The sequence below is a fragment of the Sinocyclocheilus anshuiensis genome, unplaced genomic scaffold (assembly GCF_001515605.1).
Source record: "Sinocyclocheilus anshuiensis isolate Anshui unplaced genomic scaffold, SAMN03320099.WGS_v1.1 scaffold1015, whole genome shotgun sequence".
NCBI classification, from domain to species: Eukaryota; Metazoa; Chordata; class Actinopteri; order Cypriniformes; family Cyprinidae; genus Sinocyclocheilus; species Sinocyclocheilus anshuiensis.
In genome coordinates, this window is record NW_015546029.1 from 1,971,105 (window position 1) to 1,984,705 (window position 13,601).

General features: G+C 37.4%; 1 protein-coding gene across 1 annotated transcript in view; it reads right to left on the minus strand.

The window, feature by feature from the left end:
- The window catches only part of LOC107698756 (RAC-gamma serine/threonine-protein kinase-like), a 106,808-nt gene that overhangs the window by 4,307 nt on the left and 88,900 nt on the right, over positions 1-13,601 (minus strand). Inside the window, exons 7-15 of the mRNA XM_016499856.1 lie at positions 9,210-9,341; positions 8,849-8,914; positions 8,288-8,356; positions 6,384-6,506; positions 5,590-5,660; positions 3,686-3,692; positions 2,681-2,925; positions 2,411-2,498; positions 1,842-1,944 (exon numbers count right to left, since the gene is read on the minus strand). Of these exons, the coding sequence (XP_016355342.1) occupies positions 1,842-1,944; positions 2,411-2,498; positions 2,681-2,925; positions 3,686-3,692; positions 5,590-5,660; positions 6,384-6,506; positions 8,288-8,356; positions 8,849-8,914; positions 9,210-9,341 (904 nt within the window). The remainder of the gene's footprint in view (positions 1-1,841; positions 1,945-2,410; positions 2,499-2,680; positions 2,926-3,685; positions 3,693-5,589; positions 5,661-6,383; positions 6,507-8,287; positions 8,357-8,848; positions 8,915-9,209; positions 9,342-13,601) is intronic.

Genomic DNA, 13,601 nt, shown 5'->3' on the forward strand with positions numbered 1-13,601 from the left:
AGGCTAATTTTCATTTTTGGGTGAACTAACCCTTTAACTGTTCGCTCCTGGTGGAATGACCTGCCCAACGCAATCTGAGCAGCTGAGTCCTTAGCCATCTTCAATAATCGGCTAAAAACACATCTCTTCCATCTTCATTTGACCCTCTAACTCTAGCACTCTCTATTCTAATTCTATTCTTTAAAAAAAACTTGCCCCTTTTAGACTTGCACTCTATTCATTTACTAGCTGATTGTTTTCTATTAAAAAACACTAGCTTCTCTAATCTTTTTGTATTCTATCTATTTGTTTTCTTTTTATTTATTATACAATTAACAAAAGGAAAAAATGTCTCTAACACTAGCTTGCTCTATTCTTTTTCTATTCTGTTTTCTTTTTATTTATTATATAATTTAAAAAAAACCTTGTTACGTGTACTGTGTTAAGCTAACTGAGATTTGTTATAGCACTTGCATATCATTGCTCTCTTGTTCATTTTGATTGCTTCCATTGTCCTCATTTGTAAGTCACTTTGGATAAAAGCGTCTGTTAAATGACTAAATGTAAATGTAATGATAATGATAATGATAATGACCTCCAGCCAGTTAAAATAATGTAAAAAATCTGCTCTTCTGACTAAAAGAGATTTCTGAAAATGACAGGGCTCAGATGGAAAGGCTTAAAAGGATATATTTTTTAAAAGATTTGAGCCTTTGGTCCACAGTCACGTAGTGTACAGATGAGAGAAATTCAACACTGTTGCTAATCTTCTAGGGAGGGACTGAAAAAAAAATTGAATGTATTTAGTATTCATATTGGTTTTGAAAAAAAAAGTTCATGTATAAAACACCACCGGTAATACTTTTGGGGTTGGTAAGATTTTTAAATGTTTTTTGAAAGAAATCTCTTATGCTCTTAAGGCTGCATTTATTTGATCACAAATATAGTAAACATAGTAATAATGTGAAATATTACTACAATTTAAAATTGCATTTTATTTTAATATATTTTAAAATGTAATTTATTCCTGCGATGCAAAGCTGAATTTTCAGCAGTGATTACTTCTGCCTTCAGTGTCACGTGATCCTTCAGAAATCATTCTAATATGCTGATTTGCTGCTCAAGAAACATTTATTATTATCAGTGTTTAAAAAAATGTGCTGCTTAATATTTCTGTGGATCCCTAATACCATGATATTTACAATCCTTTGTTAATTAAAAAGTAAAAAAAATAGCATTTATTTGAAATAGAAATCTTTTGTATCATTATAATCACTTTTGATCAATTCATTATGTCCTTCTTACCAAATAAAAGTATAGATTTCTTTAAAAGATTTCTTTCTTTTATATATTAGTCTTCAGATGGACTCTGGATGCAAAATTCAAATCTGATGACATTTCCAAAAATTATCATTTTGTGGGGCAGTCGTGGCCTAATGGTAAGACTGTCGGACTTGTAAGCCAAAGGTTGCGGGTTCGAGTCTCAGTACTGGCAGGTGGGGGGAGTGAATGTACAGCGCTCCACTTTCAATACCACGACTGAGGTGAGACCCTTGAGCAAGGCACCGAACCTGCAGCAAAAATGGCTGTGTTCACTACTCACTGCTGTGTGTGTGTGCTTGGAATGGTTAAATGCAGAGCACAAATTCCGAGTATGGGACACAATACCTGACTACACAATCACGTCACTTTAACTTTCAAAAGTAACACCTATAGTTTTGAGATGATCGAGATTTGTGCCAAAAAATGAGAAGATAATGAAGTCAGCACAATATCAGGCATGCTTTCTAGAATACGCTTTTGTGTCATTACAGAATTGTCAATGTATGCAGAGATAAACAACAAACATCAGACAAACTCACATTTTTCAGGAGGGGTTATTGTAATCGTCTGAGCTGTGAACTCTTCATCGAAATATCTGGTATCTGTCTCTGATGACACCTGAGGCTTGAAGGGAGGCATCAGCTGAGGAAGGAAGAGATGGGGATGAAAAAAAAAACAGCACCTGTTTGTGCAGATCTGACACTGCATATAGTATGGCGAGCTGGAGGGCTTGATCTAACGCCTCTGAACCGCACCTCCTCTGCCAACCATTGTGCTATTTGTGAAGGCTGTTCAAGTGACAGTGACCTATTAGTGCACTGAGACACAGAACCTCTCTCTCAACATGTACTATTAGAAGTATTTTGGTTGTGTGCACTTTTAATAAAAATTTTACAGTTTTTTCCTCAGTAAACACAAAGAACTGAATAGCACATTAAAAAAAAAAAATTGAAATGATGAACAATCATGTCTGAATTTTCTATAATGGCATCAGTGACTTAAAAACTTGCTTTTCCATGATATTGCATCCACGTAGATATTTAAAAAAAATACTGAGAGCACCTTTATGTGTAGTGGTGAAGGCATGACAGCATAAATTCTGAATTACCTTTTTATCATAGACATCCTGCCAGTCAATTCCAGCAAAGAAACTATGTCGCATAATTTCCTTAGCATCATCCGGACCTCCACCAAGTCTGACAGGAAAACAAAAGGAAGCCACATGTATTTAGTCAGAAGACAACTTATGAACTTACACTAATTAGTTCCTATCTAAATAAGTGCTGTAACTGAAGTGAAATACAGAAAGACCAGTTGAAATGCATAAAGAATATAGATCATACAGATCAATATTGTTATGACTGTTACTGGGTTAGACCTCTTATTGGGATCTTTGATGAGCAGGCCTGACAGTAGGGACTTGGCATCAGTAGAGAGGGTCCGGGGGAACTTGATGTCCTCCATTAGGATGAGCTCAAAGAGCTTCTCATGGTCCTGATTGTAGAAAGGCAGTCGGCCACACATCATCTCATACATGACCACACCGAGACCCCACCAGTCCACCGCACGGCCGTAATCATTGTCCTCCAGCACCTGAGAACAAACACACATTTGAAAACATTCCTGCATGAAAGCATTCATGACCAACCCAATAAATATCAAAACAGGTACAAGCGCATGTACACAGGTGGATCCAAAAATGTATCTGGACAATTTGTACAGAGATAAAAAAATCTAATTAAATGTTAAATATGTTAACGTGTTAACCTGTTAATCATTATTGGACAAACACTCAAAAACCTCAAAAAATATGGATGTCTCAGCACCAGTGTTGTGCAAGATTAAGAACTGAAGAATTGACTCATCAGTTCATGAGTGTGAATTTGAATTGAACACACCCCACAGGAAGCTGAATTTGAATTTTCACGACAGAAAGAGGTATTTAATGACTTGCAAATTTATTACATTTAATCCACCCATTTATCCATCCAAGTCATCTATCTATCCATACATATATCCATCCACCAATCTACCCATCCGACTGCGTCTTTCTATCCCTTCATAAGGCGTATAAACCTTCAAAAAGCTTCCTCCCCAAAACTTCAAACAAAGTTTGCCTTGACAACTGCCTCTTTTCTAGTTAAAAATAGTTCCTTTAATTAATAATAAAAAAAAAGAATCCTGTTTGCTACCTCACATCAAATTCAGGAATTGAATGGTAGTTTAAAAGGCATTCTCAAATTCAATTCTGAATGATGCAGAAGAAGAGCTAGGTAAACGTATTTCAAAATAAGTTGCTCATGTGTAACTTAACACTGAATCAATTTCATCTCCATAAGAGTCATTAGAGCTAAGAGTTCCTAAATGAATGGCAGTTATGAACATCAGTGCTAATATATGAATATCAGTAGCTGATAATGGCAGCACTTCACACACTCTTACTGTAGAGCCTCTCATCACCAAACCCATGTCAGCGTGAGCCAGCTCCGTCTCTCCTGCCCATCAGTGCTAGACTGATAAAAGCGTCTAAACATTCATTCTGCGCCGGTGTATCAGGTCAAAGATCCAGCTCAGGATATATTTGGAACCTGGAAGCACAATCCTCAAAGCCTGATAACGTTGGATCAAAGCTATGCTTTTGGGCAAGCGTCCCGGGCCCCAATTACTGAGGATGCTACACACCTTACTGGTGGCTCTTAAAGACTAGGTGGCGGAAACAAGGCGGCTGGAGTTAGTGTGCAATGTAGAGGAGCTCTTCAGAGAGGAGAGTCGTGATTAATACGTCTGACTAATGACAAGGCTGGCTGGCACAGAGCCAGTTAAGCATATGCTCAGAGTGGTGTTATAATGATGTCTCCTCTCTGATCTTTAAAAACAGGCAGACCTGCATAAGTCAACCGCAGCATTCATTACTCTGTCTGATTAGGGAGCACAATGTGAACGTCCAAGTGCGAACACAGTGCTAACAACCTCCATACAGTGAGATGGGTGTATATGACTACTCCACTTAGAAATGTCAGAGAAAATCTGAATGGTACATTGTGTGCTTTGAACTACACTAACGTTCAGAAGTTTGGGATCTGTATTTTATATTTTTACTTCTCAAGGACACATTAAATTAATTACAAGAGATGGTATAAGGACATTTATAAAGTTACAAAAGATATCTATTTCAAATAAATGCTGTTTTTTTTTTTACATTCTATTTATCAAAGAATCCTGAAACAAATTTATCAGTTTCCACAAAAATATTATGTAGTATCAACATTGATAATAATAAAAAAAAAGTACCAAATCAGCATCTTAGAATGATTTCTGAATGATCATGTGGCACTGAAAACTGGAGTAACAGCTCCTAAAAATTCTGCTTTGCTATCACTAGAATAAATTACATTTTAAAATATATTAAAATAGAAAACAGTTCTTTTAAATTGTAATATTATTCTACAATATTAATGTTTTTTTACTGTATTTTATCAAATAAATGCAGCTTTGATGAGCATAAGAGACTTAAAAAAAAAAAAAAAATGTACCAATCCCAAATTTTAAACGAGAGTGTATGTTATTTGAATGAATAAATAAATGTCATATCAAATGTGCTGAATGGTACATTTTGCATTGTTGATTTGAACTATATTACTTGACGGAATTATTATTTATTGTATTTATAACTAATAATTAATTATTTACACAACATGGTTATCTTTTATCATATTTCCATGGCAGCTGCTTCATACAGTGAAGTTCACATGCATTAAGTGCCATCCAAAATGAACTGCTAAACATTATTGTTTCTTAAAAAGAAACCGAATGCATCTTTTGCAGATGTTCATGTGCATTACAGTGATTTTACCACAGCTAAGGGTGCTTTAATAAGTGTGAGTGAAAGTGTACTCAATATACTTGGACAGAATGTCTGTGTTTATGCATGTCTAAATCCAGGACTGGACAGAACTGTGTGTTCTGGAAGCAAACAAGAGCGTAAGCGAGGACGAGGACACCGTTCATGTGTGTGCGCGGCACGTATGGGCGGATTGTGCTGTTTGTCCTGGGCGTGTACGTGAGCAGCTCGGCTGCAGGCGGGGATGCGATTAATGCACACAGAGCCAGTTGGGGTCTCCCTGTTCCAGAGCCACAGGCGAGGAGGAGCGGCCGCAGGGGAGGAACAGGCCCCTGCTCGGACAGCCATGTGGCAGGGCTGCTGCTCCCAGGACTGGGCCCTTGGCAAGGCTGGCCAGGGAGGGATGGGACAGAGAGCCTGTGGCTCCACCAGCCCAGTTCCCCAGCAGGGCAGTGGAACAGACGCCAAAGTCTGTAATTTTGATGTGTCCATCTTTATCAAGCATTAAGTTCTCCAACTGGGCAGAAAAGAAAAGAGTGTGGATTTGCTGACTTTTTGAAAACAACAAATACAGAACTTGGTAGTTAACAAAGCTTAGCTCTTTTCAAATTTGCGTCAAATTAGCACTTTGAATTGATTGTATGCATTTCATTTATAGAAAGCTTGAATTAATTTATGACTGACATAAAAGTGTATTTTCCTTCCTTTTTCATTAAAGCATCTTAATAATACAACGAACACATACTGTATGGCTTTTACACGTGTTGACTTCATGATTAATAACATAAATTCCAAAAAATAAAAATACTTGTAATAGTACCTACTCGTGTTAGTACTTGTACCTAAAGTGTACTGGTATCCTTAATTCATGATGTTTAATAATGTCTTTTAAAAAAAGTGTATAAAAAGTAGACAACTACATGGATAATATATTTATTCCCTGGAAGTGGAAAGAAACTTCAAGCCACATTAATTTAACCTTTTAATTTTAATGGCTAAGCTGTTTGTCCAAGTTTCTTGGCACTTCCACAACTGGCTTGGTCCAAGGCTGCGAGCAAAACACTGTGTCATCATCCACAGCCGCCAGAGTTTGATGTTTCCAAAAACCAAAGAAAAAAGCCACAAACTCTAGAGCTTTTAATTACATTTTCCACGTCCCATGACATACACTTAGATAAAGGCATCGTGACAAAACAAAACCTCTCTAAATATATGAATTCTTTCCCCTTTTTCTGTTTACCTTCAGATCCCGGTACACAATCTTGGCAGAGTGCAGGTAGTCGAGGGCGGAAACGATCTCGGCGCCGTAGAAGCGCGTGCGGTCCTCGGAGAACACCCGTTCTCTCGACAAATGGAAAAACAGCTGCAGGGTAAACAGCAGGGACAGGATTGCAATAATTACTGATTTATTGGAGGAAATTAACACAACACAAACGGCCTCACATCGCCATATTGAGATGATAGATGGCGAGGCCCTCGGAGGACGCCCAGCGAACCCAGACAGCAGCTGGCACATCATCCCCGGCTTTCCAGAGACAGGCCGGCGCGGCCTGTTAAATCAGCATTTTAATCAATACACCAATCTTGTTAAAGGCAGCGCTGCGTGCTCATGGGCTAACGCTCCATTAAAGAGGCAGGAGCGCCCTGTCCCCTGCAATCATCTCTGCCGTATCTTTTATGGAGTGCCCCGCACTTCCTCTTCCCTCCCGAGTCAGATGTCAAGGGTTTCTGACAACTGTCTGGCCCTTGGCTCCACTTGAACCCGGCTTATAGAAATTACCCAGAAGCCCAATGATTAGAGTCTGTATATTAATTGCTGTGGGATGTTTGAATATGGCTGTCCGGGGAGAGCTAACGGCTCCGTTGATCAGCCGGAGGAGGGGGTAAGCGGGTGGCGTGCCGGGGACCAGGGTGGCTGAGGACAGGTGTGCCTTCATCAGAGCACTGGCAGCTGTGAATGTGGCGAGGCTGAAAGGGGAGAGACTGATGGGCTCTGCGCAGCATGTGGAGGTTAGAGGCTCTGGCTGGTCCAGGCAGTGGGAGCAGGTGACATTGCAGGCTGAGGGAATGAGAGCGAGATTGCCGCCTCTCTGATTAAACAGCACCGTTGGTGGTGGAATTTCCTTTATCAAAACTTAAGCCCCTCAAGATGGAATCCTGCGCTCTGCCATATCAATAGAGTGACGCTGTCAAACTTCTACCAAGCACATCCTGAGCAACTACAAGCATTGAACTAAACGTACAACACTACTACAATCATTTTGACTATTTATATCAGTTTGACTGACATTTTAAACAATATTCACACTTTTCTACAAGCAATTGGTTGTTTAATATCGAGTCTGCTGATAAATGGCACCATTTGGTAAGCACTACTACAATCAACAACAAACTGTGTTCACACTTAAAACTTTATACCTTGTTTGCATAATTCCTCAACTTTTTATGTAACACAATAATTTTCAAGTGAAATTTAAGTTACACCTAGTCCAAATATTTGTTGCTATTGTTTTAATAGTCATTTTACATTTTTTATCCATTTAGGCAGCAAAACAAATGTGCATAAAATAATTATAATACATGTCTAACCATTTAGATCGCAAAACAATAATATAAAGTATTGCATAAAATAATGGAATAAATAAAAATATATGTGTTGCTATTGATTTAATATTAATTTTGTTTTTATCCATTTACAGTAGGTTGCAAAACAAATGTGCATAAAATAATACATTTCTAAACATTTAGATTGCAATATAACTGTATAAAATGATGTGAGAAATAGTAATAATAATAATTATTATTATTTTATTATTTTTAAACACAATTAAAAAAAATTGGTTCTGAATATCAGTTATTAGACACTAAAGTATAATTATTATCTGCTGTTAATAATATTGGATGATAATTTTGCTACTTGTTACATTTTTCCCAAAGGTTAAGAGAAAGTCTCTTTAAACTGTGGATGCATCACAAGATATGATCTTGCACTTAACTTTTCTCTGATAACAGATTAACATTTTTAGCTCAGCACAGCCTCACAGTCAGTAAACAGATATTAGTGACGACATTACTACAGAAATAGACTGTCTGCCAACACAGACAAAAGACAGACATAAAATACAAATGCAGACACACACGTACCTCTCCTCCATTGACATACTCCATCACGAAGCATAGGCGGTCTTTTGTTTGGAACGAGTACTTCAAAGACTGAAACAGCAGGTGGATACACCATTAGAGGAAAAACAAAAGCAAAAAAACCCCCACAAAACTAAAACAAACACAATGTGAGAGACGCTCATCAAAATGTATGCAATGAGAGAAACGTTTGTCTCAAGAGAAAATGAAAGAAGCGTTTTTGAAAAGATTTACTCTTTCTCGCAGGCCTTGATGCTAACTTTGAGCGAAGGTGAAGTTTACGAGGGAACACCAGCTTGACTGACAGTGGTAAATTGTTTTGCTAAACCTGCTGTGTATGTTGCGTGGCATACAACAGCATCTGGAGTGTCAGAAAATTACCTCTCACTGGCGACTTCTCAACAGATGCATAGCTACATTTAGGCCGCTAATTTATTACAGTTTATTCTCTACATTATAATGAGGCTCCAGGGAAAAGCCATTCATATATTCAAAAGCACTAGGAGCTTTAAGGTCTCTGTAAATGCACTCTGAATGATAGTTCATTATAAAACGTGCACTCACAGTTAAAAAAGGATGCCTCGTGTTTTTTAGTACTCTGCTTTCTGTAAGCGTGTGGGCCACTTCGTCCTACGGGAAGAAAGAGAAGCTGGATCATGAATTGTGTTTTCTCAAGATAAACCGTGTTTGCTTACAGTGCATGTGCACAGTGAAGTCATGGATTTACTGAGGATTTAATTACAAAGCTTCTCAAAAAAGCATGGGATTAAAATTACACTTTTATAACTACGTTAAATTGTCATTAACCATAACTCTGTTATCTAAACCTAGATAAATAACGTACAGCACAAAATGCCTTATCCTTAATGAAATCAAATTTCTCATCTTCAAATTTTTTCAAAAAAATATTCCTCATGATTCTTACCTTTGCTATAATAACCTCTTTCTTTAAAATTTTCATTGCATAATATTTCCCGCTGGCCTTCTCCCTTACGAGAATGACTTTTCCAAAAGTGCCTTTTCCCAATAATTTTAAGTAGTCAAAGTCATTCATTGTCTGCAAAAAAAGAAAAAAGCAATAAATTGTCAGACTTACTGAAATGCAGTGCATATAATTGGGGTCTATGTAACTCAATCAGAATACGTCCACATCTCACATCTCTGCTGCAGGGATGTAATCCTGCTGCTTAGAGACTTCACTGCCACCAAAACACTGACATGTTTGTACATTAGCTTGTTGTTTAAAATGATGAAACTCCCAGAAATACACTGCCTTAAAAGACATTATCGAGGGAGTTTCCTACTTTTGTGCAATTGAGTCATATGGTCTGTTTCATATACTGTATCCTGAATCTGCAGGGCTGCAGCGTAACTGCAGCTGTAGGCGTGCATTGAGCTTTCACACTGACAGCGGAGTGATTTCTAGGTTACTACATTGAGAATTTCTTGAATCAATTATAAAACGGTTATTTGGGAGTGTGCCAGAACAAACCTTGATTATCATGAGATCCAATTTACATGAGGAGGGGATCAAATTTAAGTGACAGAACCCAAACACTAAAGATCAGCTACAAACTGCTTAAATCATCTGGAATCGAACAATGGCTGAGAAGTTTTTCACAACTTTATATTGCTTGTATAGCAAAAGATCATGTTGATAAACAGGTTTATAGTGCATTTTCATTGTCTCTGCTGCTTAGTTCATCATGTAATGTTGGGTTCAGCATCCAAACTCTACTATCAGGCACAGAAACAGGCCATAAATGAATAGTTCACCCAACAATGAAAATCTGTAGAAAATTTACTGAAAATTCACTGGTGGAAGCGTCATTACAGACTATGGAGTCGTATTTTGGCCAGAAGCGACAGTTTAAAGTTAAATCGCCCTGATGGATGTGTTCATTAAAAACACACAAGACATTAATTGATGGACTGAAGTCATGTGGATTACTTGTGGATTATTGTGATATTTTTATCAGCTGTTTGCACTCTCATTCTGACGGCACCCATTCACTGCAGAGGATACATCCAAGTGTCGTAATGCTAAATTTCTCCAAATCTGTTCCAATAAGAAAACTCTACATCTTGGATGGCCTGAGGGTGAGTAAATGTTTAGCCAGTTTTCATTTTTAAGTGAACTATTCTTTTAATTCCTTGAACTATTTGCTGATTTGTGCCATTCAGCTTCCTAATGTCCCAGGCTTATGATGTCTGCAGCAAACATCAAAATCTGTATTTGAAGGCACCTTGCGTTTGTGATGGCTGATAGATGTGTCCATCTCCTCCTCTCCCATGTTGTCTATCTGTGAGGTGGGACTACACTGGATACGTTCCTCTTCCTGTCTTTGGAGTTTATCTGCCACCATCTGGATCGCCTCTGCCCACTCATCCCTTTGGAAACACACACAAAGCCATTTATTAAAACAAAAAAACACTTCTTCATACTTCAAGAATACACTTGAGACACACTAAACTAACACATGGTTCACTTATAAATGTAAACTGAAATGTGAATGTGCCCTTTTTACTTTGTTGAAGACACCAGGCCAGACCATCCGAGTAATTCACAAGGCCGTTCTCACTAGGTGACGGTATAATCTAATATGAGTGGGGAAGCCGCCCCTCTCTGCGAATAGTGTCTCCCTCCATTGAGTTTTCATTTGTCGTGCAGCACAACATCTGTTGTGAAGAATCAGTGGTGCATTCATGTTTTTGAGCACGTGTTAGTTTAATAATGATGGATTCATCTGAGCGAAGCTAGCAGTTTCTCACTATTTCACAGAAGCGGAAGAAGCGGAGATGTGGTATAGCACAGTACTACAAGTATACAGTGGTATATAATAATATCATAATTTATCAAATTTATCAACCCGGCTTAAACAACATCTCCTAGCCTGCCCAGTCTAGCTATGCTGGTCTATTTTGATGGTTTGAGAAGAGTATTAGAGGAATTTGCAAGAATTGCAAGAATTCTGAATGAAAACTGATATGTACATATATACACACATACATCATGTTCAAAAGTTGATCAGTAAGATATTTAAGAATTCATACTTTTTATTCAGCAAGCATGCATTAAGTTTTAAAAAGTGATAATAATAATAAATGTTTCTTGAGCAGCAACTCAGCATATTAGAATGATTTCTGAAAGATCATGAGACACTGAAGACTGGAGTAATGGCTGCTGAATTTACCGTATTTGTGATAATTTAAATGCAGCCTTGGTGAGCATAACTACTTTAAAGACATGAAGAAATCATACCGACCCCAAATGTTTGAACAGCAATGTATGCTACTAGGTGGAATAAATAAAGTCATAACAAATGTGCTGAATGGTACATTGGTCATTGTGTGATTTGAACTATATTACTTGGTGGAACAATTATTTATTACAATTATTATTAATAATAAATCGTTTTTCTGTTGCAACTGCTTCTTACAGTGAAGTTCACGTGCATTACGTGTCATCCAAAATGAACTGAATGTTTTAAAGGGGTCCTATTATGCTTTTCACTTTTTGAATTTTAGTCAGTGTGTAGTGTGTATGTTTGGGCATAATAAAGATCTACAAAGTAACAAATCTCAAAGTCCACTCCAAAGGGAGATATTTAGTTTAAAAAAAAATCCCTTTTCAATAACTACAACGAACGGTTTGGACTACAGCGTTGTTTTCCGGGGTATTGTGATGTCACAAAGCGGTCCATTAGAATATCATTAAAATAATTCCCGCCTACGGAAATTCTAATGGTTGGGGGGTGGGGAGGGGCGAGGTCGTGGTTAGAACGCTTGGTTGAGTGCATCAGAGTTGCACCACATTCCAGAGTTAGTGCATCAGAGAAAACGAAGAAGAAGAAGAGCTGCTGTAGCGTCAAGTTTTCACCATGTCGAAGAAACGCGTTTTTTTTTTTCCATAAATTGCTGACAGTACAATACTGAACAATGATGTAATCTGCAGAATTTACACTTCAATTATGAGACTATGGTATAAATAAATTCAACTGTATAACAGTTTCACTGCAATTCATGTTATAATGTTAGAATTAAAGAACAATAAACATAATACATATTACCGTTGCACTTATCTGTACATAGTAAATGCACTTATGTTTAAGCGGTTGTTGACATCAGGATCGCCTCTGCCCACTCATCCCTTTGGAAACACACACAAAGCCATTTATTAAAACAAAAAAACACTTCTTCATACTTCAAGAATACACTTGAGACACACTAAACTAACACATGGTTCACTTATAAATGTAAACTGAAATGTGAATGTGCCCTTTTTACTTTGTTGAAGACACCAGGCCAGACCATCCGAGTAATTCACAAGGCCGTTCTCACTAGGTGACGGTATAATCTAATATGAGTGGGGAAGCCGCCCCTCTCTGCGAATAGTGTCTCCCTCCATTGAGTTTTCATTTGTCGTGCAGCACAACATCTGTTGTGAAGAATCAGTGGTGCATTCATGTTTTTGAGCACGTGTTAGTTTAATAATGATGGATTCATCTGAGCGAAGCTAGCAGTTTCTCACTATTTCACAGAAGCGGAGAGTAGGGCTATGTGGTATAGCACAGTACTACAAGTATACAGTGGTATATAATAATATCATAATTTATCAAATTTTGGTACCCGGCTTAAACAACATCTCCTAGCCTGCCCAGTCTAGCTATGCTGGTCTATTTTGATGGTTTGAGAAGAGTATTAGAGGAATTTGCAAGAATTGCAAGAATTCTGAATGAAAACTGATATGTACATATATACACACATACATCATGTTCAAAAGTTGATCAGTAAGATATTTAAGAATTCATACTTTTTATTCAGCAAGCATGCATTAAGTTTTAAAAAGTGATAATAATAATAAATGTTTCTTGAGCAGCAACTCAGCATATTAGAATGATTTCTGAAAGATCATGAGACACTGAAGACTGGAGTAATGGCTGCTGAATTTACCGTATTTGTGATAATTTAAATGCAGCCTTGGTGAGCATAACTACTTTAAAGACATGAAGAAATCATACCGACCCCAAATGTTTGAACAGCAATGTATGCTACTAGGTGGAATAAATAAAGTCATAACAAATGTGCTGAATGGTACATTGGTCATTGTGTGATTTGAACTATATTACTTGGTGGAACAATTATTTATTACAATTATTATTAATAATAAATCGTTTTTCTGTTGCAACTGCTTCTTACAGTGAAGTTCACGTGCATTACGTGTCATCCAAAATGAACTGAATGTTTTAAAGGGGTCCTATTATGCTTTTCACTTTTTGAATTTTAGTCAGTGTGTAGTGTGTATGTTTGGGCATAA